At 47.8% G+C, this 26,140-nt stretch overlaps 1 protein-coding gene across 2 annotated transcripts in view; it reads left to right on the top strand.

Annotated features, from left to right (window-relative positions):
• EXOC6B (exocyst complex component 6B) overlaps window positions 1-26,140 on the top strand; it is a 379,788-nt gene that overhangs the window by 82,359 nt on the left and 271,289 nt on the right. For both annotated transcript variants that reach the window (XM_067468442.1, XM_067468443.1), the window contains exon 6: window positions 895-1,099. In XM_067468442.1, the coding sequence (XP_067324543.1) occupies window positions 895-1,099 (205 nt within the window). The remainder of the gene's footprint in view (window positions 1-894; window positions 1,100-26,140) is intronic.

Below are 26,140 nucleotides of genomic sequence, written 5' to 3'. Positions count from 1 at the left end.
ACAATCAAAGAGCATTCTGAACCCCACCAATGATAGAATTGGGCCAAACTTCCCACAGATAACCCCCATGACCAACAGAAAATACTGTGTTTTCTGATGGCCTTTGGTGACCCCTCTTACACCCCCTCGCGACCCCTCCAGTGGTCCCGACCCCCACGTTGAGAAACGTTGTTCTAGACACATTCTCTCCTTATGTTTCGCCTGCATCTATGGCAGGCATCCTCAGAGGTAGTGAGGTCCTCACATATAGCCCAAGAAAACCTACAACAACTGATATGTATATATTTTTTACAGTTTTATAATATTGTTAATGTCTGAATCTGGCATTGAATTATTGCCATAGTTTGCAAGCCACCCTGAGTCCCCCTTTGGGAGTGAGAAGGGTGGGGTTATAAGTACAGTAAATAAATAAATAAATAAATAAAAATTAATAGGGCCACCATATAGTTTTATCTGATTTAGAGCATGGCACCCATTGCACATCTAGACTTTCATGTGGCACAGATTCCAATACCCTTTGCAGAAAGGAGATATTTATGTGAACCAAGAAATGGGGCAAAATCAGGAGGCATTCTTCCATCAAACTGTTCTGAAAGAAGGAGACCTGCCTTGGCCTTTTGCAATAAGGGAAATGTGAGCAGCACTGAGGGCGGAGGGGTGTCCATAACAGCAACGGCTGTTATGGTACCGAGTAGTAGTAAGAACAAAAACTTAAGAATCATAACCATAGCTGCATCTGAGGGAGTGCTCCCTGGTCTCTGTCTGCAAAATTTATGCTTCTAACATGGCTCTTTCAGTTTGTCTCTAAGCAATAATATCCCTTTGCATATTGATATTCCAGACTAATATGGTCACATCTTTGGGCAGCACTGATAGTCTGGGTTTCTCTTTCAGGCATTACCCTGCCCTGAAGACTCTGGAGCACCTTGAGCACGTGTACCTGTCTCAGGTGAGCCACTATCGCTTCTGCAAGGTCATGGTGGACAACATTCCCAAACTGCGCGAGGAGATCAAGGAAGTCTCCATGTCGGACCTCAAGGACTTTCTGGAGAGCATCCGCAAGCACTCGGACAAGATCGGCGAGACAGCCATGAAGCAGGTGAGGAGCTGCGGCATCGCTCTCTGCAGGGTCTTTGTTTGCTCAGGTGTTGTTGGATTCTGCCAGTCTGCCTGCAGACCACTTTGAGTGTTGTGAAGTGTCCTGCTGTTTGTGCAGTGAGAGGCCATGGTCTGCGTGGAGGTGAGACTGGGCTTTGTGTGCTGGAAGGTGGCTCTCACGCTGGAGTCCTGTCACAATGCAGTTGCTGGATGTCTTTGTAAAACAGCCAGGTGAGCTGTTCTTGTTGAGCAGATTCCTGCAAGGGCTTTGAGTTTCTCCATGGTTTCTGTCGGTGTGATATGTTGTAGGTTGCTTTGGTTTTGGTTCTCCTTTGCGCTGAGACGCCCTGAACCCTGAGTAAGGCGTTGGGAGTGCAGTTTACATGGACAGGGGAGCGATGTGGTGAGACCAAGGAGTTTTGGGAGTGGGAGGCTGTTGAGACGTGGGCATGAATAATGGTGAACCTACCTGCCAATGAGAATGGAAGGCTACCTAACGCCTATGATCTACCATAATATCACTGCAGACTCACCTGTTAAACATGAGCCAACAGTCCCATGCGGTGGCAAAAAAAACAAAAAACAAAAAAAAAAGCCTGATTTTGGCCTGAATCAATAGAAGTCTAGTGTCTAGATCCAGGAAAGTCATGCTACCTCTCTAATCCATTCCGCCTTGGTCAGATCACACCTGGAATCACACTGTGTCCAATTCTGGGCGCTGCAATTGAAGGGAGGTGTTGACTGCAAGCTGGAATGTGTCCAGAGAAAGAGGGCGACTCAAGGGATCCAGAGTCTGGAGAACAAGCTTTATGACAGTGGTTCTCAACCTGGGCTCCACAGGTGTTCAGCTCCCAGAAATCCTAACAGCTGGCAAACTGGCTGGGATTTCTGGGAGTTGTAGGCCAAAAACATCTGGGGACCTCAGGTTGAGAACCACTGCCCTATGAGGAGCGGTTCAAAGAGCTGGGCATGTTTAGCCTGCAAAAGAGAACACTGAGTGGAGACTATGAAGGTCAGGGATCAAGATGTGAGGAGAAATCCAAGGGAGGAGGGAGTCAGCTTGTTTTCTGCTGCCCTGGAGAGAGACTAGGATGTAATGGAGCAAGAAAGGAAGGAAATTCCACCTGAACATGAGGAAGAACTTCCTGGCGGTGAGAGCTGTCCAGCAGTGGAACTCTCTCTCTGCCCCAGAGTGTGGTGGAAGGAAGCTCCTTCTTTGCAGGCTGTTGTGGCTCAGTCTGAGCCTGAGCTTTCTAAGCCTGAGTTTCCTCAGGACGAGGAGGATGATGGGTTACAGATTTCTGAACATGTCCTTGTTGTTGATGCAGACAGTGTTGATACTGAAGACGAGACGGCGTTTCAGTTTCCCAGGGAAAGGAATGTTGTTTTAGAAGATGGTCATGATTTGGATGAAACTTCACAGCTGCAGGTGGAGGAGTCAACTGCTCCATCTGTGAGCTCAGTGCCTGTCGATTCCCAGGCTGGCCAGTCCCAGGATAATGAGTTATTCAGCCTTGAAGGTGATGGCGATTTAGTTAGGGAGGACCGTTTGCAATTAAGGGTATGCCAAAGTGCTCGGCTTGCTAACAAATGGGAAGTTCGAGGTCAACGTAATGCTTTCATGCTAGGAAAGCATATTTAACGGTCTGCTTGAAGTCAATCCTTTGTCAGTGCAACTTTGCTTACACCCTGTTAACGTCTCTGGAATTGCCTCGGCTTTTGGGGAAAGCTCTTGGCTCTTTGGGATTTTGCTTTTGATCTTGGTTTCTGGGGACTTTGTCATGCTGCCATGGATTCTTGTTTGACCCATGCTTGTGGATTATACTTCATGTTATTCGCCTGTGGATCTTGGGAACTCTGCCTTTGCATTTAAGACTCTGTTTTGGCAATTGAACTGTTGCAACCTTATTTCTATGTTTATGATTTTGCTTTTTCTTCAATAAACTACAAAACCTACAGCCTTGGTGTGTGGTGTTGTTCTGAGCAAGGCGAATCTATCCTGAGTTGCGACAGAGGCTTTGAAACAGAGGTTGAATGGCCATCTGTCGGGGGTGCCTTGAATGCAATTTTCCTGCTTCTTGGCAGAATGGGGTTGGACTGGATGGTCCTTGTATTTCTCCTGCTTAGTAGATATTTTTCAAGGCATGTTCTTGTGGAGCAGGGACCTGTAAACATGGTGATTGTGGGGAGAAGGCTGGGCCTGCTGATTTAGTTCAAGCAGCTTGAAGCAGAAGGTGGCAACATGTGGGAGGACACCCCAAAGGCAGCAGTTTGGAGTCAGCAGCAGCAGTCTCTGGAAGGCCCCATTTAGGAGGTATTCTTCCCAGTAATGCAAATATCTGATCAATTGATTTTACAAATAGTACTCTGCAGTTTTCAAATTGTATTTCCATATCCTGACATATTTCTCTACAAGCACGTTTGTCTTTTTCCAAGAACATTGCTGGCTTTTGGTGCAAAAAACCCACAGTTTTCTTAGAAAGTCCCCACTGTTTACAGAAACTGCTTTTTGTGCAAATGTGGTGTTGTGCATAAAAACTTTCCCTTGAAACATGAGGTTTGGGGTACAAAAACTATATTTTTGTTCAGACCCCTGACATTCCCTCCATCCCATGCATGTCAGTTGAATGCATGTAGACACACATTGCAAGCAGGCAACCAGGAGGGCAGAAATTGGCACCTGAATACTGGCATTATTGGGGTTTGCATTTACTTTCCTTCAGAGGGATAACGAGCGAATGCCAGGCCTTGTTTGTATCTCAATTGAGCCAAAGAACATGATGGGTGCCTTCTCTGAACCCCCTCCCCCCACCCCATGCAAATACGGATAAATCCCACATGTCCTGAATTGCCTCGGACTCTCCTTTCGTTCCTTAGGACGGTTGGGGTCGGATGAATTGCATCCCTTGAGCATTCTCTGGATATCGGATATGTGTGTTTATTGTACAGCGTTAATGCCTGAGTTATGCCAGGCATGCGAAGCGGGTCGCCCCCAGCAGCGCCGCCTCGGAGCATCAGCGCATCTCCGGAGAGCTTTCTGCAGCAGACGCCAAAAACAACCACCCCGCAAGCCAAGCGACGACGAAAGGATGCAGCAAACTCCTCTTCAAGGAAGCGTGTGCACCCTCCTCCTTTTCACTCTGGAATCCACTGTTTATTTCTCTTTTGTCCTGGGACGGAGGGGCCTGATCCACCAGGAATGGTTCCTGCTGCAACCTCGGAAAGGAAGGAGGCCCTTGCCAAAGCCCTGCGTCCTCTGATTAGAGTCATGAAACTGCAAATCGTGCCCAACACTTTTCTCCCAGTGTTGTCCATTCTCTTTCTGTGAATGTAGTGGAGCAGGTACCTTCTCACATCTCTTGGACCAAAGGATGATGGCCAAGTGTACTGGGCTGTGGCATAGCTAGCTGATAGCGTATGGCAGGGTTGTTTACTCCCACCCAACCTATTCAACTTGTATGCAGAGCACATCATGCGAGGATGTGCAGGGCTTGAGGAATGCAAGGCTGGGGTGAAAATTGCTGGAAGAAACATTCACAACCTTAGGTATGCAGATGACACCACTTTGATGGCCGAAAGCGAGGAGGAGCTGAGGAGCCTTCTAATCAAGGAAAAAGAAGAAAGCACAAAAGCCGGGTTGCAGTTAAACATAAAAAAACTAAGATTATGGCAACAAGAATGATTGACAACTGGGAAATAGAGGGAGAAAACGTGGAGGCAGTGACAGACTTTGAATTTCTAGGCGCAAAGATTACTGCAGACGTAGACTGCAGCCAGGAAATCAGGAGATGTTTCCTTCTTGGGAGGAGAGCAAGGACGAATCTTGATAAAATAGTATAGAGTAGAGACATCACCCTGGAAACAAAGATCCGCAGAGTCAAAGCCATGGTATTCCCCATAGTCACCTATGGATGTGAGAACTGGACCAGAAGGAAGGCTGCGCGAAGGAAGAGAGAAGCTTTTGAACTGTGGTGTTGGAGTAAAGTTCTGAGAGTGCCTTGGACCGTGAGAAGATCCAACCAGTCCATACTTCAAGAAATAAAGCCCGACTGCTCATTGGAGGGAAGGATAGTAGAGGCAAAGAGGAAGTCCTTTGGCCACATCATGAGAAGACAGGAAAGCTTAGAGAAGGGAATGATGCTGGGAAAATGGAAGGAAAAAGGAAGAGGGGCCGACCAAGGGCAAGATGGATGGATGGTATCCTTGAAGTGACTGGATTGACCTTAAAGGAGCTGAGGGTGGTGATGGCCGACAGGGAGCTCTGGCGTGGGCTGGTCCATGAAGTCACGAAGAGTTGAGAACGACTGAACGAATGAACAACAAGCTAGCTGCATTAAATCACTACTGACCAAAAGGTTATGAGTTCGAAGCCAGCCCGGGTCAGAGTGAGCTTCCGGCCATTAGTCTAGCTTGCTCTCGACTTTTTGCAGCCCGAAAGACAGTTGCATCTGTCAAGTAGGAAATTTACGTGGGGAGGCTAATTTAACTAATTTATGATGCCATAAAATCTTCCAGTAGCGTGCAGAAGAATGAGGAAGTACTCCATCAAAGGACTTTGTGTCACAAATGGACAGTGAAGCAGCAGCTCCCCCTGTGGCCGCAACTGAGCATACCCTCATGAAGCCGGAAGCTGGAATGTTAAATTGTCTCTATCTGTCTATAGATGTTGTATGTCTAATTGGCATTGAATGTTTGCCATGTATGTGTGCATTGTAATCTGCCCTGAGTCCCCTGTGGGGTCAGAAGGGCAGAATATAAAATACTTTTAAAAATCAATATAAATAAATAAATGGATCACAGAAGCCACTGGAGCAAACTGGGCACCAAAGGACCTCCACACTTAGAATATTGTGTCCAATTCTGGGTACCACAATCGAAGAGAGATATTGATAAGCTGGAATGTATCCAGAGGAGGGCGACTAAAATGATCAAGAGTCTGGAGAACAAGCCCTATGAGGAGCGGCTTAAGGAGCTGGGCATGTTTAGCCTGAAGAAGAGAAGGATAAGAGGAGATATGATGAGAGCCATGTATAAATATGTGAGAGGAAGCCACAGGGAGGAGGAGGAGGAAGGGAGCTTGTCTTCTGCTGTCCTGGAGATTTGGACAAGAAAGGAGATTCCATCTGAAGATGAGGAAGAACTTCCTGACTGGGAGAGCTGTTCAGCAGTGGAACTTTCTGCCCCGGAGTGTGGTGGAGGCTCCTTCTTTGGAGGCTTTTAAACAGAGGCTGGATGGCCATCTGTTTGGAGGTGCTTTGAATGCAATGCTCCTGCTTCTTGGCAGTGAGTTGACTGGATGGCCCATGAGGTCTCCTCCAACTCTATGATTCTATGTCTGAGAACCATTTGAGTCGTCCTCCTCTGGACACATTCCAGCTTGTCAATATCTCTCTTCAATTGTGGTGCCCAGAATTGGACGCAATATTCCAGGTGTGGTCTAACCAAGGCGGAATAGAGCATGAGGAGCATGACTTCCCTGGACCTAGACACTAGGCTCCTATTGACACAATTATTGTGTCTCCTCGAGTCTTCCATCGTGTCAAGCAGACGTAACACAGTCATTCCCATAAAAAGAGCTGGCAAAGGCAAGCAAAGCGGGAAATTGTAATGATCTGATACCGCGAATAGCATTACACAAAGTTCTTCCTCTTACATAAGTTTTCGGAAATGATTTTTGGGGCTGGACATATGTGAACGCTTTGTCTTAAGCATTTTATTCATCGCTCTATAGGAAAATATTCCGTGTCCAATTAAAGAAAAAAAATTCTGGAGTGGGAAAAGAGGAGTTTGGAACCAAATGGAGGAAAAGTACTCCTCGGTTTTTGTCCAGTCCTTTTGCAGTCCTTCACCTTCCCGGCAGCGGAGCGCTGGCAGGCATGCAAACCATCCCTTGGTCATGCTCCATCTTGGCTGGTTGCGCAGTTGCATTCCTTCTCTGTTGGCTCCAGGGCTTGGACTTGTGTGGCCTTCCAGATGTGACTTGAGCTCTTGGCGGCCTGAACCAACGTTGCCCTCAGTGGTGGAGGCCGGGAGCGGCCCCCCACCAACCCGGGAGGTGCTGCGTGCGTCCCGCTCTCCCTCTGCGCCCTCCTCCCCCAAATTGGGTGCCTTTCAGATGTTGGGGACATGAACTCCCATTCACCCCAGCCAACTTAGTCACTGGTCCGGAATCCCAGGAGAGGCCTTCCAGATGTTTTGGAGAGCACCAGCTTGGGATCGATGGCCAGATTGCCCAACAGCTTGCGGTTGCTGGAGCATCTCCCGGTGTCCTTGTGCCGCGGGGTGTAACTCATCATGGAAAATGGATCCTGCCAGTCCAGAGTGTCCATTGCTATGCGTGGTAGAAACAAGGAGGCCTGGCGTGGTAGTCAGTTCTGCCTTCTCTAGGATTGAAGCTGCCAGGAGCCAGGCCGCCGGGTTTAATTTTTGCAAAGGGTTGTAGACCAGGCATGGGCAAACTTCGGCCTTCCCTCCGGGTGTTTTGGACTTCAGTCCGCAAAATTCCTTCAGCTCTTGGGCTTTTTGAGTATCTGTGCCAAGTTTGGGCTTATTGAGTATCTGTGCCAAGTTTGGGCTTATTGAGTATCTGTGCCAAGTTTGGTCCAGAACCATCATTGTTTGAGTTCACAGTTGGAGTTGAAGTTCAAAACACCTGGAGGGAGGGCTGAAGTTTGCCATTATTTATTTATTTATTTATTTATAACATATATATTCCGTCCTCCTCACCCCATAGGGGACTCAGGGCAGAGCACAACATATATATGGCAAACATTCAGTGCCGGGACATAAAACCATAAATATATACAAACATTATTTATTTGTCGTGTCAGAACAACCAGTCTAACAGAACAAAGCAAACAAACAGAAAAATACACAACTTGTGAGTTTGGTAGCTGGTTAAATGTCCTTTGACCAGTATCTGGCCACTTGGAGTGCTTCTGGTGTTGCTGCAAGAAGGTCCTCCATTGTGCATGTGGCAGGGCTCAGGTTGCATTGCAGCAGGTGGTCAGTGGTTTGTTCTTCTCTGCACTCGTATGTCGAGGATTCCACTTTGTGGCCCCATTTCTGAAGGTTGGCTCTGCATCTCGTGGTGCCAGAGCGCAGTCTGTTCAGCGCCTTCCAAGTCGCCCAGTCTTCTTTTGTGTGCCCAGGAGGGAGTCTCTCATTTGGTATCTGCCATTGGTTGAGGTGCTGGGTTTGAGCCTGCCACTTTTGGACTCTCGCTTGCTGGGGTGTTCCAGCGAGTGTCTCTGTAGATCTTAGAAAACTATGTCTAGATTTAAGTCGTTGGCGTGCTGGCTGATACCCAAATAGGGGATGAGCTGGTGATGTCTCAGCCTTGGTCCTTTCACTATTGGCTGCTACTTCCCGGCGCATGTCAGGTGGTGCAATACCAGCTAGATAGTGTAATTTCTCCAGTGGTGTAGGGCGCAGACACCCCGTGATAATGCGGCATGTCTCATTAAGAGCCACATCCACTGTTTTAGTGTGGTGAGATGTGTTCCACACTGGGCATGCATACTCAGCAGCAGAGTAGCACAGCGCAAGAGCAGATGTCTTCACTGTATCTGGTTGTGATCCCCAAACATTAAAATCACTTATATTTACATTAAAAGTTGCTTAAAAGCCATCTCAGGACACCATTTTGCCTCATTGCCCTGCCCCAAAGGCTTGGTCCCACAGCCAGGTCTTCACAATCCTATCACTATCACTATCCATCAAAAAACACAGTATTTTCTGTTGATCATGTGTGGGTAGTTTGGCCCAATTCCATGAATGGTGGAGTCTGGACTGCTATTTTATTGTAGGTGAACTATTAATCCCATCCACTACAACTCCCAAATGGCTAGGTCTATTTTCCACAAACTCCCACAAGTGTTCACATTTGGGCTTATTGAGTCTGTGTGCCAAGTTTGGTCCAGATCCATCATTGTTTGAGTTCACAGTGTTCTCTAGATGTAAGTGAACTACAACTCCAAAACTCAAGGTCAGTGCCCACTAAACCACTAAACCCTTCCAGTATTGCAGTTTCTCAAGTCACTCCTGACACAACAAAAAACAAAAACAAACAAAAACAAAACAAAAAACCCTATCCTTTTGAAGGACAGGAAGGAGGAGGCTGATCTAATATTGCGAGGAAGGGAGTTCCATAACCGGGGTCTTAGTTTCCGCAGTGGTTCGTAAAGGGAGGTGCGTTCAGATAGGTAAACTGGGCCGGGACCGTTTAGGGCTAGCTATCGTATTAGGAGCGAACCAAGGATACCACTGTAATTTAGAAACTTTGTATTCTATTAAATGCCCTTTGACCAGTAGCTGACCACTTGGAGTGCCTCTGTGAGAAGGTCCTCCATTGTGCATGTGGCAGGGCTCCGGCTGCATTGTAATAGGTGGTCAGTGGTTTGCTCTTCTCCACACTTGCATGTCGTGGTTTCCACTTTGTGATCCCATTTTTGAAGGTTGGCTCTGCATATTGTGGTGCCAGAGTTCAGCCTAGTCGGTGCCTTTCAAATTGCCCAGTCTGCTGTGTGCCCAGGAGGGAGTCTCTCATTTGGTATCAGCCATTGATTGAGGTTCTGGGTTTGAGCCTGCCTCTTTTGTACTCTTGCTTGCTGAGGTATTCCCGCGAGTGTCTCTGTAGGTCTTAGAAAACTATTTCTTGATTTAAGTCGTTGACGTGCTGGCTGATACCCAAACAAGGGATGGGCCGGAGATGTCTCTGCCTTGGTCCTTTCACTATTGGCTGCTACTTCCCGGCGGATGTCAGGTGGTGCAATACTGGCTAAACAGTGTAATTTCTCCAGTGGTGTAGGGTGCAGACACCCCGTGATAATGCCCATGCCTGTTGTAGAATAATGGAAAGCCATCTCTCTAGCTCCATCCTAGAATACACAACTCTTGAAAGAGATGCTCACCCAACTTTTAGGGGCAAAGATGATGATGATGATGATGATGATGATGATGATGATAATAAACTTTATTTGTACCCCGCCACCATTTCCCCAAGGGACTCGGTGCGGCTTACATGAGGCCAAGCCAACAGTACATCAATAAACAAAGCAATAACAAAACAATCAAAGCAATACAATCAATATAAATCACATAACAAAAAATAAACAATAAATCAACAGTAACACACAAACATTTAAAACCAATGGCCGGGCCAAATGTAATAGATTAAAATAAAGAATAATGCTGGACATGAACAGAATTGTGTCCAATTCTGGGCACCACAATTGAAGAGAGATATTGACAAGCTGGAATGTGTCCAGAGGAGGGCGACTAAAATGATCAAGGGTCTGGAGAACAAGCCCTATGAGGAGCGGCTTAAGGAGCTGAACATGTTTAGCCTGAAGAAGAGAAGGCTGAGAGGAGATATGATAGCCATGTGTAAATATGTGAGAGGAAGCCACAGGGAGGAGGAGGGAGCAAGCTTGTTTTCTGCTTCCCTGGAGACTAGGACGCAAGGGAGGAATGGCTTCAAACTACAAGAGAGGAGATTCCATCTGAACATTAGGAAGAACTTCCTGACTGTGAGAGCCATTCAGCAGTGGAACTCTCTGCCCTGGAGTGTGGTGGAGGCTCCTTCTTTGGAAGCTTTTAAACAGAGGCTGGATGGCCATCTGTAAGGGGTGATTTGAATGCAATATTCCTGCTTCTTGGCAGAATGGGGTTGGACTGGATGATGACCCAGGAGGTCTCTTCCAACTCTTTGATTTGATTCTATGAAGGTAGGATATAACTGGGATATAATTTTCAAGGAGAGATGAAGGAACGCAGTCAGTCCTAAATCAATGGTAAAGTGCATTTTGAGGGCATATTGCTGAGAGTTTTCCTTATTCTGGGAAGGCACACTGGAACAACCACGTTTTCAGGCTCCTCCTAAAGGCTGCCAGAGTTGGGGCATGTCTGATGTCCTTGGGAAGTGAGTTCCAGAGTCCTTGGCATGTCTGATGTCCTTCGGAAGTCCACCATCCTCTCAGGCAGCCCATTCTCTGGTCAAACATCTCTGTATCCAGGTTGCTTCCCTCTGGTGCCTCAAAGAACTTATGGTCAAGTCAGTTCATTGCCATTGACCCTGAGTGCAAAAGTGACCATTGGAGAGAGCTGATGAATGTTTCTCTCTTTCATTGAGAGCCAAGAAGGTGCGTCTCCCATCGCCCTAGAAAAAAGGGGGCACCGCTTCTCCTGGAAGCCGCTTGGGTTCCGTTTTTGGCCCGTGGGCTTCCTTCCCCATGTCTCTTCCATGACTCCCTCCTCCTCCTCCTCCCACCCGAGAATGCAGCGGTTGGAATGACATGTTCTGCGAGTCCTGCTTGCTTTCCAGATGCTGATGGCTGGCCTCTCCGTGGCCCGGAACAATGTTTAAAAGTGCCGTTTGGGCAGTGGTTTTAATTATCCACGAGCCGAAGATTTTCAAGCCTTGTGTAATCTTCTCTGCTAAGCAGATGGAAGTTGTTGGAACTCCACCCCCCTCCCCACCCCCCCACCCCCACCCCACTCCCTGGTATGTATACTTTAGAGAAAATTGGATTTAACTGTTCGTGCAGACAGCATCCTCGTCTTATTGTTTGTCAGCCTCTTGGCAGGCTTGCAGTTGTGGCTTCCTCGCCTCGCCGTCCATCCAACCTCTCTGCCCTTTGGAGTTTGCAAGGCCCTCATAGCCTCACGGTGATGGCCCCAATGGGCCCTTGGAGCCCTCATCCAGCCAAAGGGGCCCAGGAGCCAGATTTGGTCCCCTATATGCACAGAATTTAAAATAGTAAAGAGTAGAGACATCAGACTGGCAACCAAGATCCATTGCCTAGTCAAAGCCATGGTCTTCCCTGTAGTCACCTACGGATGTGAGAGCTGGACCTTAGGGAAGGCTGAGCCAAGGAAGAGAGATGCTTTTGAGCTGTGGTGCTGGAGGAAAGTTCTGAGAGTGCCTTGGACTGCGAGAAGAGCCAACCAGTCCATCCTCCAGGAAAGAAAGCCCAGCTGCTCACTGGAGGGAAGGAGACTAGAGACAAAGTTGAAGTCCTTTGAATGCCACATCATGAGGAGACAGCAAAGCCTAGAGAAGGGAATGATGCTGGGGAAGGTGGAAGGCAAAAGGAAGAGGGGCCGACCAAGGGCAAGATGGATGGATGGTATCCTTGAAGTGACTGGACTGACCTTGAAGGAGACCCTGGGGGTGGTGACGGCCGACAGGGAGCTCTTGCATGGGCTGGTCCATGAAGTCACAAAGAGTTGGAGACGACTGAACGAATGAACAACAACAACAATGCACAGAATACCTCCTACAGCAGGCATGGGCAAATTTTGGCCCTCTGGGTGTTTTGGACTGCAACTCCCACAATTCCTAACAGCCGGTAGGCTGTTAGGAATTGTGGGAGTTGAAGTCCAAAACACCCGGAGGGCTGAAGTTTGCCTATCCCTTTCCTACAGTGACATCTTTGACCTGAAAAGGAGTGGCACATTTCTCCTTGTCAAAGTTTGGGTGCTAGTTGAGCTTCTGACCATGTAAGAGCAGTGTTTCCCAACCTGGGGATCGGGACCCCTGGGGGGAGGTCACAAGGCGAGGTCACAGGGGTCAACAAAGACCATCAGAAAACAGTATTTTCTGTTGATAATGTATGCATAGTTTGGCCCAATTCTATGATTGGTGGAGTCTAGACTGCTCTTTTATTGTAGGTGAACTATTAATCCCACCAAGGAAGGATCATTAAGTTTACAGACGACACCAAATTGGGAGGGAGAGCCAAGACTCCAGAGGACCGGAGCAGAATTCAAAACGATCTTGACAGATTAGAGAGATGGGCCAAAACTAACAAAATGAAGTTCAACAGGGACAAATGCAAGAGACTCCACTTAGGCAGGAAAAACGAAATGCAAAGATACAAAATGGGGGACGCCTCGCTCAAGAGCAGTACGTGTGAAAAAGATCTTGGAGTCCTCGTGAACAACAAATTAAACATGAGCCAACAATGTGATGTAGTGACAAAAAAAAAAAAAAAGCCAATGGGATTTTGGCCTGCATCAAGAGGATCATAGTGTCTAGATCCAGGGAAGTAATGCTCTATTTTGCCTTGCTCAGACCACACCTGGAATATTGTGTCCAATTCTGGGCACCACAATTGAAGCGAGATATTGACAAGCTGGAATGTGTCCAGAGGAGGGCAACTAAAATGATCAAGGGTCTGGAGAACAAGCCCTATGAAGAGCGGCTTAAAGAGCTGGGCATGTTTAGCCTGAAGAAGAGAAGGCGGAGAGGAGACATGACAGCCATGGTTAAATATGTGAGAGGAAGTCTTAGGGAGAAGCTTGTTTTCTGCTTCCCTGGAGACTAGGGCGCAATGGAACAATGGCTTCAAACTACAAGAGAGGAGATTCCATCTGAACATGAGGAAGAACTTCCTGACTGTGAGAGCCGTTCAGCAGTGGAACTCTCTGTCCCGGAGTGTGGTGGAGGCTCCTTCTTTGGAAGCTTTTAAGCAGAGGCAGGATGGCCATTTGTCAGGGGTGATTTGAATGCAATATTCCTGCTTCTTGGCAGAATGGGGTTGGACTGGATGGCCCGTGAGGTCTCTTCCAACTCTTTGATTCTATGATTCTATGATTCTAGTTCTAGATCCAGGGAAGTCCTGCTCCCCATGCTCTGTTCTGCCTTGGTCAGACCACACCTGGAATATTGTGTCCAATTCTGGGCATCACAATTGAAGCGAGATGTTGACAAGCTGGAATGTGTCCAGAGGAGGGCGACTCAAATGATCAAGGGTCTGGAGAAGAAGCCCTATGAGGAGCGGCTTAAGGAACTGGGCCTGTTTAGCCTGAAGAAGAGAAGGCTGAGTGGAGACATGATAGCCATGTATAAATATGTGAGAGGAAGTCACAGGGAGGAGGGAGGAAGCTTGTTCTCTGCTTCCCTGGAGACTAGGACGAAATGGGACAATGTTTTCAACCAACAAGAAAGGAGATTCCATCTGAACATTAGGAAGAACTTCCTGACTGTGAGAGCCGTTCAGCAATGGAACTCTCTGCCCCGGAGTGTGGTGGAGGCTCCTTCTTTGGAAGCTTTGAAACAGAGGCTGGATGGCCATCTGTCAGGGGTGCTTTGAATGCAATATTCCTGCTTCTTGGCAGAATGGGGTTGGACTGGATGGCCAGTGGGGTCTCTTCCAACTCTATGATTCTATCCCAACAGCGCATAGCTCTCTGCACAGGCCCCAGTCCAGGGCTTTTGGGTCGCACCGCCCTAGAGATGAACCAGAAGCCAGTGAAGAAGGTCTCGCCCTTACAAAACCTCCTCCGCCCAATGCCGATCCCTGAATCTTTCCAGACAGAGCATCCTGAGTAGCAGAACCCACAAAACCACCTCTCAGCAAGACTGAGAATAATGCTCGATCTCATTCACGTTGAGCTCATTAGGGCGAATGTGATGGATACACACTCTAAGCCATGTTGGTGTTTGGCGCGTTCCTCATCCAAGATGATGGGATCAATCTGAGGAAGGAACATGTTTATGAGGGTGTGGATTCTTCATCCTAAAAGCACTCAGTGTTTTAGCTGAGCGGAAAACAGAGAATGCCACATGTGAAATAGGACGGGGCTTGTGCAAAATCCCCTTTCAGAGGTTGAGGCAGACCTGGACCAATCTGTCCTTATTGAGGCGGAGAGAAATCGACACCCCATTTTATCCAGTTTATCACCCCCTTACAGATGGTGTAGACAAGAGCCCACCCTCTTTCTCTGCAAGTTTTGGAAGAGGATGCTTTGATTGTTCTTCTCTGCATGGCGGAAGGGCGTTTCCCTGGATGTCCTGGGGTTCCTTCCACTTTTAGGATTCTGTGCTTATGTGCTTGAGAGATGATGGGACAAGGGTGGATTGGCAGCCATGGAAGCCATGGAAGCAGCTGCGATCATTGCTGGGAAACTGTTTTGCCTTTCTGTTTTCCCCCTGGCTCAGTTTCAGGGTACATAGAATCATAGAATCAAAGAGTTGGAAGAGACCTCATGGGCCATCCAGTCCAACCCCATTCTGCCAAGAAGCAGGAATATTGCATTCAAATCACCCCTGACAGATGGCCATCCAGCCTCTGCTTAAAAGCTTCCAAAGAAGGAGCCTCCACCACACTCCGGGGCAGAGAGTTCCACTGCTGAACGGCTCTCCCAGTCAGGAAGTCCTTCCTCATGTTCAGATGGAATCTCCTCTCTTGTAGTTTGAAGCCATTGTTCCTTGTCCAGCCTCTGTTTCAAAGCTTCCAAAGAAGGAGCCTCCACCACACTCCGGGGCAGAGAGTTCCACTGCTGAACGGCTCCCACAGTCAGGAAGTTCTTCCTCATGTTCAGATGGAATCTCCTCTCTTGTAGTTTGAAGCCATTGTTCCGCGTCCTAGTCTCCAGGGAAGCAGAAAGGAAGCTTGCTCCCTCCTCCTCCCTGTGGCTTCCTCTCACATATTGATACATGGCTATCATGTCCCCTCTCAGCCTTCTCTTCTTCAGGCTAAACATGCCCAGCTCCCTAAGCCGCTCCTCATAGGGCTTGTTCTCCAGACCCTTGATCATTTTAGTCGCCCTCCTCTGGACACATTCCAGCTTCTCAATATCTCTCTTGAATTGTGGTGCCCAGAATTGGACACAATATTCCAGATGTGGTCTAACCAAAGCGGAATAGAGCATGGGGAGCATTACTTCCTTAGATCTAGACACTATGCTCCTATTGATGCAGGCCAAAATCCCATTGGCTTTTTTTGCCGCCACATCACATTCCTGGCTCATGTTTAACTTGTTGTCCACGAGGACTCCAAGATCTTTTTCACACGTACTGCTCTCGAGCCAGGCGTCACTACATCACCACATCAGAGCCCTAATTACTCATTATCTTTTTATACGAACCCTTCTTGGCTTTCTGTGCAAAGCCCTGCATGTGTTGGTTGAGTTGTGGTTCCATGCTTTCAAGGCTGCCTTTGTCACACTTTCATCATTTACCGAAAATATGAACAAGTGCTCTTCTGCTTTAGTTTTTTAGCCCGTCAGACCTGATTGCGTGTACTTTGCCCTGCTGGGGAGGCCTCCCATTGGAAGGAGCCTTGGCCAAGGCTGGGCAGGATGGACCCTTTGTTGAAGATTAGGAAGAACTTCCTGACTGTGAGAGCCGTTCAGCAGTGGAACTCTCTGCCCTGGAGTGTGGTGGAGGCTCCTTCTTTGGAAGCTTTTAAGCAGAGGCTGGGTGGCCATCTGTCAGGGGTGATTTGAATGCAATATTCCTGCTTCTTGGCAGAATGGGGTTGGACTGGATGGCCCATGAGGTCTCATAAACTCTAGGATTCTATGATTCTAGGATTCTATGATTCTATGAGTGGCACGTAAGGCCCTTCACAGGCTACCAGCACTTCAGGTTCACAAGATGTTCCTCACCAGAGGAAATGTGGCAGAAGGTGACCTGCATACTTTAGCCATGGTTTCCATATAAAAGGATGCCATTTCTCAACTCCTTTGGTGCCCTTGAATATCTTGGACCTCTTGTGGGTTGATAAACACAGAGATGGTTCTTCAGATAACCTGGATCCAATTGAATGCAATATTCCTGTTTCTTGGCAGTGAGTTGGACTAGATGGCCCATGAGGTCTCTTCCAACTCTTTGATTCTATGTTTCTATTATTCATGCAGGGCTTTATGGTTCAAAACTAATGTTTTGTATTTGCATCTAGAGAGATAGGGGTAGGCAGAGGAACAAGGACTTGTGTTCTCCCGGAAGCCAGTTAGCAGTGTTTCAGCTGTTTGGATCATGTGCACTTTTCATAGGCAGCCCCCAATGAGAAGGCATCACAGTAACCACTGTGGGGACCAGATCTGACCTCTCCAGAAACAGATGCAGTTCGAGCACCACTTTTAACTGGGCAAATGCACTCCTGGCTACTGAAGAAACGGAGACCCCAGAGTCAGGACAGAATCCAGGGCGACTACAGTAGTCTAGATTGGACTACTGTAATGCACTCTACGTGGGGCTGCCCTTGAAAACGGCTCAGAAATTCCAACTGGTCCAATGGGCAGCGGCCAGGATGTTAACTGGTGCTCCTTACAGAGAGAGGTCAACCCTCCTGTTTAAGGAGCTCCACTGGCTGCTGTTTATTTTCTGAGCCCAATTTAAGCCGCTCCTCATAGGGCTTGTTCTCCAGACCCTTGATCATTTGAGTCGCCCTCCTCTGGACACATTCCAGCTTACAGTCAATATCTCTCTTGAATTGTGGTGCCCAGAATTGGACACAATATTCCAGGTAAAGTGGTCTAACCAAAGCGGAATAGAGCATGGGGAGCATGACTTCCCTAGATCTTCACACTAGGCTCCTCTTGATGCAGGCCAAAATCCCATTGGGGAAAATGGAAGGAAAAAGGAAGAGGGGACAACCAAGGGCAAGATGGATGTGAGAGGAAGTCATAGGGAGGAGGGAGCAAGCTTTTTTTCTGCTTCCTTGGAGACTAGGACGCAAGGGAACAATGGCTTCAAACTACAAGAGAGGAGAAATGCCTCTAGAACATGGCTCTATAGCCCGAAAAAACCCACAAGAACCTAGTGATTCCAGCCATGAAAGCCTTCGACAATACAGATGAGTTGGAGTTGGAATGAGGCAACAATATGATGTGGCAGCAAAAAAAGCCAATGGGATTTTGGCCTGCATCAAGAGGAGCCTAGTGTGAAGATCTAGGACTGGATGGATTTGCACACTGTGCAAAACACCAAGTTTTGAAGCGACGGTAATTTCTGCACTGACATCCAGCTCCGTGCTTCTTTTCGAGCTAATTCTGACCAGCATGTATCCTGGTCCTAAACCAGTCTGGCATTAGTAGTAGACTGAAACATAGAATCCTAGAGTTGGAAGAGATGAGTTGGATTCTTGTGGGTTTTTTCGGGCTATAGAGCCATGTTCTAGAGGCATTTCTCCTGACGTTTCGCCTGCATCTATGGCAAGCATCCTCTGAGGTAGCTTCCAAAGAAGGAGCCTCCACCACACTCCAGGGCAGAGAGTTCCACTGCTGAACGGCTCTCACAGTCAGGAAGTTCTTCCTCATGGTCAGGTGGAATCTAGGATTCTATGATTCAGTCTACTACTAATGCCAGACTGGTTTAGGACCAGGATACATGCTGGTCAGAATTAGCTCGAAAAGAAGCACGGAGCTGGGGATCAGTGCAGAAATTCTCATTGCTTCAAAACTTGGTGTTTTGCAGTGTGCAAATCCATCCCTTTTCCCTCCTAATGCATATTTTGCACAGAAGCTTTATTGTCCATTGGAAATGTTTGCACACATATCCTGAGTTGGGAAGAGAAAGAGAAGGCCTCCTGCTCTGGGATGTGAGAGGGCACCTCTTTCCTTTGAGTGTGGGGAGAGAGGGGAGAGAGGGGCGCATGGTGATGCCTGCCCCACAGCCAGCCCCAGAGTCTCCTCTCTTTGGGCCACCTTTCCAGCCGTGGCGTCGGCGTCGGCAGAGTTCTCTTCTGGGCTGCGCTCTTTGTAGTGGAGCCGGGAGAGGCCCCCGGGGAGCTCTCCTGTCTAAGCAGACAGCCGTGTAAATAAACAGCCCGTCCTGTCCTGAGCACGCTCCAGCCGCCCGGAGCCTTGTTTTCGGCTCTGACCCGGCAACCTTTCCTCCGGTTGGCAGCGGGCGGGCGTTGACAGTCCGGGCGGTTCAGCCAAAGTTGAGAGCGAGGCTTTGCTGGAGGAGCGGCAACAGCAGCATCAGCATCAGCAGCAGCTGGGATGGTCCGCCTTGCTCCTCCTCGGCAGGACCCCCTCGAGGCCAGGCTTTGAATCTGGTGCACATTTCAAAAGCATGTGTTCAGCTATATGCAATGCTGATTGGAACAGAGGACGGGGAGAGCAGGGGGCAAGCTGGCAGAACTGCAAAGCATCCGTCCGCATCTCCCAAGCAACAAGCTGGAATGTGTCCAGAGGAGAGCGACTAAAATGATAAAAGGTCTGGAGAACAAGCCCTATGAGGAGCGGCTTAAGGAGCTGGGCATGTTTAGCCTGAAGAAGAGAAGGCTGAGAGGGGATATGATAGCCATGTATAAATATGTGAGAGGAAGCCACAGGGAGGATCATAGAATCATAGAATCATAGAATCAAAGAGTTGGAAGAGACCTCATGGGCCATCCAGTCCAACCCCCTGCCAAGAAGCAGTCCAACCCCCTGCCAAGAAGGAGGAGGGAGCAAGCTTGTTTTCTGCTTCCTTGGAGACTAGGACGCAATGGAACAATGGCTTCAAACTACAAGAGAGGAGATTCCATCTGAACATGAGGAAGAACTTCCTGACTGTGAGAGCCATTCAGCAGTGGAACTCTCTGTCCCGGAGTGTGGTGGAGGCTCCTTCTTTGGAAGCTTTTAAACAGAGGCTGGATGGCCATCTGTCAGGGGTGATTTGAATGCAATATTCCTGCTTCTTGGCAGAATGAGGTTGGACTGGTTGGCCCGTGAGGTCTCTTCCAACTCTTTGATTCTATGATTCTATGATTCTATGTCCCAAGCAACATGTAGTGGCAGAGAGGACTGGAAAGGCTCTCTGGAGCCGATCCGAGATCAGTCAGGTGGGGCGAGGAGGGATGCGGCGAGGATCCTTTGCTCTCAGGGCAGTTTGAGTCTGGTGCCATTTGTTTTGCAAGCCCATCTGGTAACAATAGCCTGTCTTTTTTGGTGTCCTACTTGCTCTTCCTTTGAGTTCAACACATGTGAAAAATAACAGCAACAACAATCCACCACAGCGAAAATATTTGGGTGATGTCCAGGCACGTCCTCCCATTCTTTGGGGACTGGGACAGGGGTCATCCCAAGATCAATCCTGGCTCTCCGGGGTTTGGGATGAGAGAGGTTCCCTTTGCTACCTTTAAAGCTGGGCATTCCAGGCACTGAAAGGATGGCCGTCTGCAAGCACAGCGCATGCCCCGTCCTGGAGTAAGGACCATTTCTTTCCTCCTGGGTCTTCTTTGCCTGACTTCTTTTGGCATCCGCTATGATTCCAGTTCTTGCTTCCAATTAGAAGTGAAAAAAGCAGGGTGATGTCCATAACTGGGTTCCTAGGCTAGCAAATAAACTTAGTCCTATGCATGTTTAGAAATATATTATGATCTGTAAGGGTAATTATCTTGTGATCTGTAAGCACCAGTTAACTATCTGGCGGTGGCCAGATTGTTAACTGGTACCTGGATTTCAGGAAGGCCTTCTTTGACAAGGTCCCCCATGACCTTCTGGCAAGGAAACTAGTCCAATGTGGGCTAGGCAAAACTACAGTGAGGTGGATCTGTTATTGGTTAAGTGGACGAACACAGAGAGTGCTCACTAATGCTTCCTCTTCATCTTGGAAAGAAGTGACAAGTGGAGTGCCATCAGCAGGGTTCCGTCCTGGGCCCGGTCCTGTTCAACATCTTTATTAATGACTTAGATGAAGGGCGAGAAGGCAGGATCATCAAGTTTGCAGACGACACCAAATTGGGAGGGAGAGCCAAGACTCCAGAGGACAGGAGCAGGACTCAAAGGGATCTTGACAGATTAGAGAGATGGGCCAAAACTAACAAAATGAAGTTCAACAGTGACAAATGCAAGATACTCCACTTTGGCAGAAAAAATGAAATGCAAAGATACAGAAAGGGGGACAATGCCTGGCTCGAGAGCAGTACGTGTGAAAAAGATCTTGGAGTCCTCGTGGACAACAAGTTAAACATGAGCCAGGAATGTGATGTGGCGGCAAAAAAAACCAATGGGATTTTGGCCTGCATCAAGAGGAGCATAGTGTCTAGATCTAAGGAAGTAATGCTTCTGCTTTAGTTAGACCACACCTGGAATATTGTGTCCAATTCTGGGCACCACAATTCAAGAGAGATGTTGACAAGCTGGAATGTGTCCAGAGGAGGGCGACTAAAATGATCAAGGGTCTGGAGAACAAGCCCTATGAGGAGCGGTTTAAGGAGCTGGGCATGTTTAGCCTGAAGAAGAGAAGGCTGAGAGGAGATATGATGAGAGCCATGTATAAATATGTGAGAGGAAGCCACAGGGAGGAGGGATCAAGCTTGTTTTCTGCTTCCCTGGAGACTAGGACGCGGAACAATGGCTTCAAACTACAAGAGAGGAGATTCCATCTGAACATGAGGAAGAACTTCCTGACTGTGAGAGCCGTTCAGCAGTGGAACTCTCTGCCCTGGAGTGTGGTGAAGGCTCCTTCTTTGGAGGCTTTGAAGCAGAGGCTGGATGGCCATTTGTCAGGGGTGATTTGAATGCAATATTCCTGCTTCTTGGCAGAATGGGGTTGAACTGGATGGCCCATGAGGTCTCTTCCAACCCTTTGATTCTAGGATTCTATGATTCTATGATTCTATGGTGCTCCTTACAGAGAGAGGTCAACCTTCCTGTTTAAGGAGCTCCACTGGCTTCTATTCATTTTCCGGTCCCAATTCAACGTGCAGGTGCTCACCTACAAAGCTCTAAACGGTTTGGGACACGCTTACCTGCGTGACCGCATCTATGTGTACAAACCCACACGATCTCTTCGTTCATCTGGAGAGGACCTGCTCACGATCCCACCTGCATCGCAAGTGCAATTGGTGGGGACAAGGGATAGGGCTTTCTTGGTGGTGGCCCCTCGACTCTGGAACTCTCTCCCTAAGGACATCAGGCAGGCCCCATCACTAGCAATCTTTAGGAGGAGCTTGAAAACGTGATTGTTCCAGTGTGCCTTTCCAGAATAAGGAAACTCCTAGCATTATGTCCCAACTCACTTTATCAGAGACCTAGGATATCTGCATGCCCACCCCCCTCAAAACACCCCACCTTGTCATGCCCAGCACTTTTTAATTTTAATTATTACATTTGGCTCGGCCATTGTTTTTAATTGCGTCATTAGATGTTGTTAATTTTATTGCTTTGTTTTTCTTTTTCTTTTGAATTATTGTGTTGTTGCTGCTGCTGTTTTTATTGTTGTATTTGGGCTCAGCCTCTTGTAAGCCACACCAAGTCCTTCGGGAGATGGTAGCGGGGTACAAATAAAGGTTTATTATTATTATTATTATTATTATTATTATTATTATTAATTCTCCAGCAAAAGATCGCTGCCTTGTCGTGGTGCTGGAGCTTGACCACCTCAATGATGCCACGAGCGAAACCATGAAGGGACACCCAAGACGGTGTTTCTGCTTTATTCTATTTCTGCTTTATTGACGATTCTAAAGCCTTTGACTGTGTGGATCATAATAAATTGTGGCAAGTTCTTGGTTGTATGGGCATACCAAGCCCCCTTCCATCTCCCCTGAGGAATCTGTATCACGACCAAGTAGCAAAAGAACTGAACATGGAACAACAGACTGGTTCAAGATTGGGAAAGGCGTACGGCAGGCCTGTCTACTCTCCTCCAACCTATTCAACTTGTATGCAGAACACATCATGCGATGTGTGGGGCTTGATAAATGCAAGGTTGGCGTTAGAATTGCTGGAAGAAACTTTAACAACCTTAGATATGCAGATGATATCACTTGGATGGCTGAAAGCGAGGACGAGCAGAGGAGCCTTCTAAGCAAGGTGGAAGAAGAAAGGCAAAAGCTGGGTTGCAGTTAAACATAAAAAAACTCCAAGATTATGACAACAAGAATGATTGACAACTGGGAAATAGAGGGAGAAAACGTGGAGGGAGTGACAGACTTTATATTTCTAGGTGCAAAGATGACTGCAGACGCAGACTGCAGCCAGGAAATCAGGAGACGCTTACTTCTTCGGTGGAGAGCAATGTCCAGTCTCGATAAAAGAGTGAAGAGTAGAGACATCACACTGGCAACCAAGATCCACATAGTCAAAGCCATGGTCTTCCCCATAGTCACCTACGGATGTCAGAGCTGGACCATAAGGAAGACTGAGTGAAGGAAGAGAGATGTTTCTAAACTGTGGTGTTGGAAGAAAGTTCTGAGAGTGCCTTATTGTTTATTATTTGCGTTTTCGGTTTTGTTTTATTTCATGTAATTGTTGTTTTGGGCTTGGCCTCATGTAAGCCGCACCGAGTCCCCATTGGGGAGATGGAGCGGGGTACAAATAAAATTTATTATTATTATTGGACTGCGAGAAGATCCAACCAGTCCATACTTCAGGAAATAAAGCTCCACTGCTCATTGGAGGGAAGGATAATAGAAGCAAAGATGAAGTCCTTTGGCTGCATCATGAGAAGACAGGAAAGCTTAGAGAAGACAATGGAAGGAAAAAGGAAGAGGGGCCGACCAAGGGCAAGATGGATAGATAGTATGCTTGAGGTGACTGGCTTGACTCTGAAGGAGCTGGTGGAGGTGACGACCGACAGGGAGCTCTGGCCTGGGATGGTCCATGAGGTCACAAAGAGTCAGAAGCGACTGAACGAATGAACAACAAACATCAGGGTAATCATGAAAAATAGTCTAAGCTGGGGTGTAGTGGTTCAAGTGCTGGGCCAGGAGATTGGAGTTTGAACCTCTGTCAGCCATGGAAACCTACTGGTCGACCCAAGTCTCCTTCAACTGGGCTCTCCAGGCCAATGGAGACTCCACCTCAGACATCAGAAGAGCTGCAAGACCAAGAACAAGCCACGAGAGTAAAGATGAAGATCCACCCAGAGGAAAAATGTTCCTGCCATACGTTAAGGGAACCACTGACCGCATAGGGAAGCTGATGAGGAAACACAACATACAAACAATCTACAAACCCACCAAGAAAATCCAACAAATGCTATGTTCAGCAGAGGACAAGAGGGATCCTCTCACCTCTGCAGGAGTCTACCGTGTACCATTCAGCTGTGGACAAGTCTACAGAGGGACCACCAAACGCAGCATTGCCCAGACACGCATCAAGGAACATGAAAGGCACTGCAGACTACTTCAACCAGAGAAGTCAGCCATAGCAGAGCACCTGATGAACCAGCCAACATCTGCAAGTCTCCTTCTGTTGGCGGAACGCAATGAAAAACTGCCTGTGAAGAAACGTCTTGCCAAGAAAACCCCTATAGAGCATCTTTAGGAGCCAGACTTGGTTTGAAGAAGAGCATGGTGTTCATGTTCGGGGTGTTCAGTCATAGAAATGCACTGGCTGACCTTGAGCAAGTCAGGCTGCCCCAGCCGTGGGTAATGCATCAATAGGACAGATTGCCAGAAGTTGCCGTCAACTTGAAGGCACACAACAACAGGGCCAATGTGGTTTCATAAAAGGAAGGCAGATGCCTAATTTAGTAGGGAAATTAATAAACAAAAATTGAAATAACACAACAACAACAACAACAGTGATGTCGCCTTGCCAAAAAGGAACTTGAGAGACCCAACTGCGATGCCCCAGATGTTCCTTGCAGGCGGTAAAGATTCCGTGCGGGGACTGAGTGTCGCAAGAGCCGACCGCCCCGTGACTTTCTCCCTGCGTGACTCAGGCTTTGTTTCCCGACCCGCGTTGGTGGTCCAAGGACTGCCATTGTCTGCAACATTTTAAAGCATTCCAAGTTCGCTGCGAAGAGCAGGCATAAACTGGAATTACTTTGGTTAATGATGTGAAAGATAGTGGCAGTTTGGAGAAGACCAAGACTGACTTCAGGGATGCCAGTGTTTTCCTGGGATTCTTTGCCAGGTGCTGGATTTCAATGTTCAAAATGCAGAGCCTGGCTAAAGAAAGGAAGAAGCCAATCTGTGGTCTTCCAGCAAATGGCATCTGTCCATCTGTTGTGTGTGTTATCATTTCCTTTACACATCACTTTAGAATCATAGAAGCAAAGAGTTGGAAGAGACCTCCTGGGCCATCCAGTCCAACCCCATTCTGCCAAGAAGCAGGAATATTGCATTCAAATCACCCCTGACAAATGGCCATCCGGCCTCTGCTTAAAAGCTTCCAATGAAGGAGCCTCCACCACACTCAGGGGCAGAGAGTTCCACTGCTGAACGGCTCTCACAGTCAGGAAGTTCTTCCTCATGTTCAGGTGGAATCTCCTCTCTTGTAGTTTGAAGGCATTGTTCCATTGCGTCCTAGTCTCCAGGGAAGCAGAAAACAAGCTTGCTCCCTCCTCCCTGTGGCTTCCTCTCACATATGTATACATGGCTATCATATCTCCTCTCAGCCTTCTCTTCTTCAGGCTAAACATGCCCAGTTCCCTAAGCCGCTCCTCATAGGGCTTGTTCTCCAGACCCTTGATCATTTTAGTCGCCCTCCTCTGGACACATTCCAGCTTGTCAATCTCTCTCTTCAATTGTGGTGCCCAGAATTGGACACAATATTCCAGATGTGGTCTAACCAAAGCGGAATAGAGGGGTAGCATTACTTCCTTAGATCTAGACACTATGCTCCTCTTGATGCAGGCCAAAATCCCATTGGCTTTTTTTGCTGCCACATCACATTGTTGGCTCATGTTTACCTTCCTGTCCACGAGGACTCCAAGATCTTTTTCACACGTACTGCTCTCAAGCCAGGCCTCATCGTCCCCCATTCTGTATCTTTGCATTTCGTTTTTTCTGCCTAAGTGGAGTATCTTGCATTTGTCACTGTTGAACTTCACTATTTTCAGAACCTTTGCCCCACAGCTGGCACTCGTGTGGCCTCCTCCTTCATTCTTGTTGATCCATGGACTTAGGTTTCATTCTCATTTCCCCCCACTCTTTACTATCAACGCGGAATGAACAAAAACTGACACATGCTTCTAACCTGGTTAAGATTGTACATCTCAAGGCAGATTGACTTTGCAGAATAGGCTATACAGAACAAAAACAGGAATAGGGTTAAACCAGTCCAGTTTGGCTGTGCTAAGACCTCTCTCACTTTCAGTCCTCCTTCTTCTACCCTTTCTCTTTTGGCTGTTACTGCCTCTCTGTGTGTGTTTGGCTTCCTTGGATGGTTTAATGATGAACCAGAAGTGCACTGTCCAGGAGGTCAAAGAAGTATGCAACTTTCATGAAACAGTGGCCTGGAAATGGCTTGTCCCTTGCGCCTTGCTTGCCTGAGGGGCAGTGGTGGTCCTTTGGTGGTCCTGGCCAGGCTTTGGCTGTAGAAGATGTTAGGAATCAAGAGCAGTTAGGCCCAAAAATAACCCTCA

Source organism: Anolis sagrei, chromosome 5 (assembly GCF_037176765.1).
Source record: "Anolis sagrei isolate rAnoSag1 chromosome 5, rAnoSag1.mat, whole genome shotgun sequence".
NCBI lineage: Eukaryota > Metazoa > Chordata > Lepidosauria > Squamata > Dactyloidae > Anolis > Anolis sagrei.
Note: the sequence above shows the minus strand (reverse complement) of the source record. Positions and strands in the feature narration are given on the sequence as shown.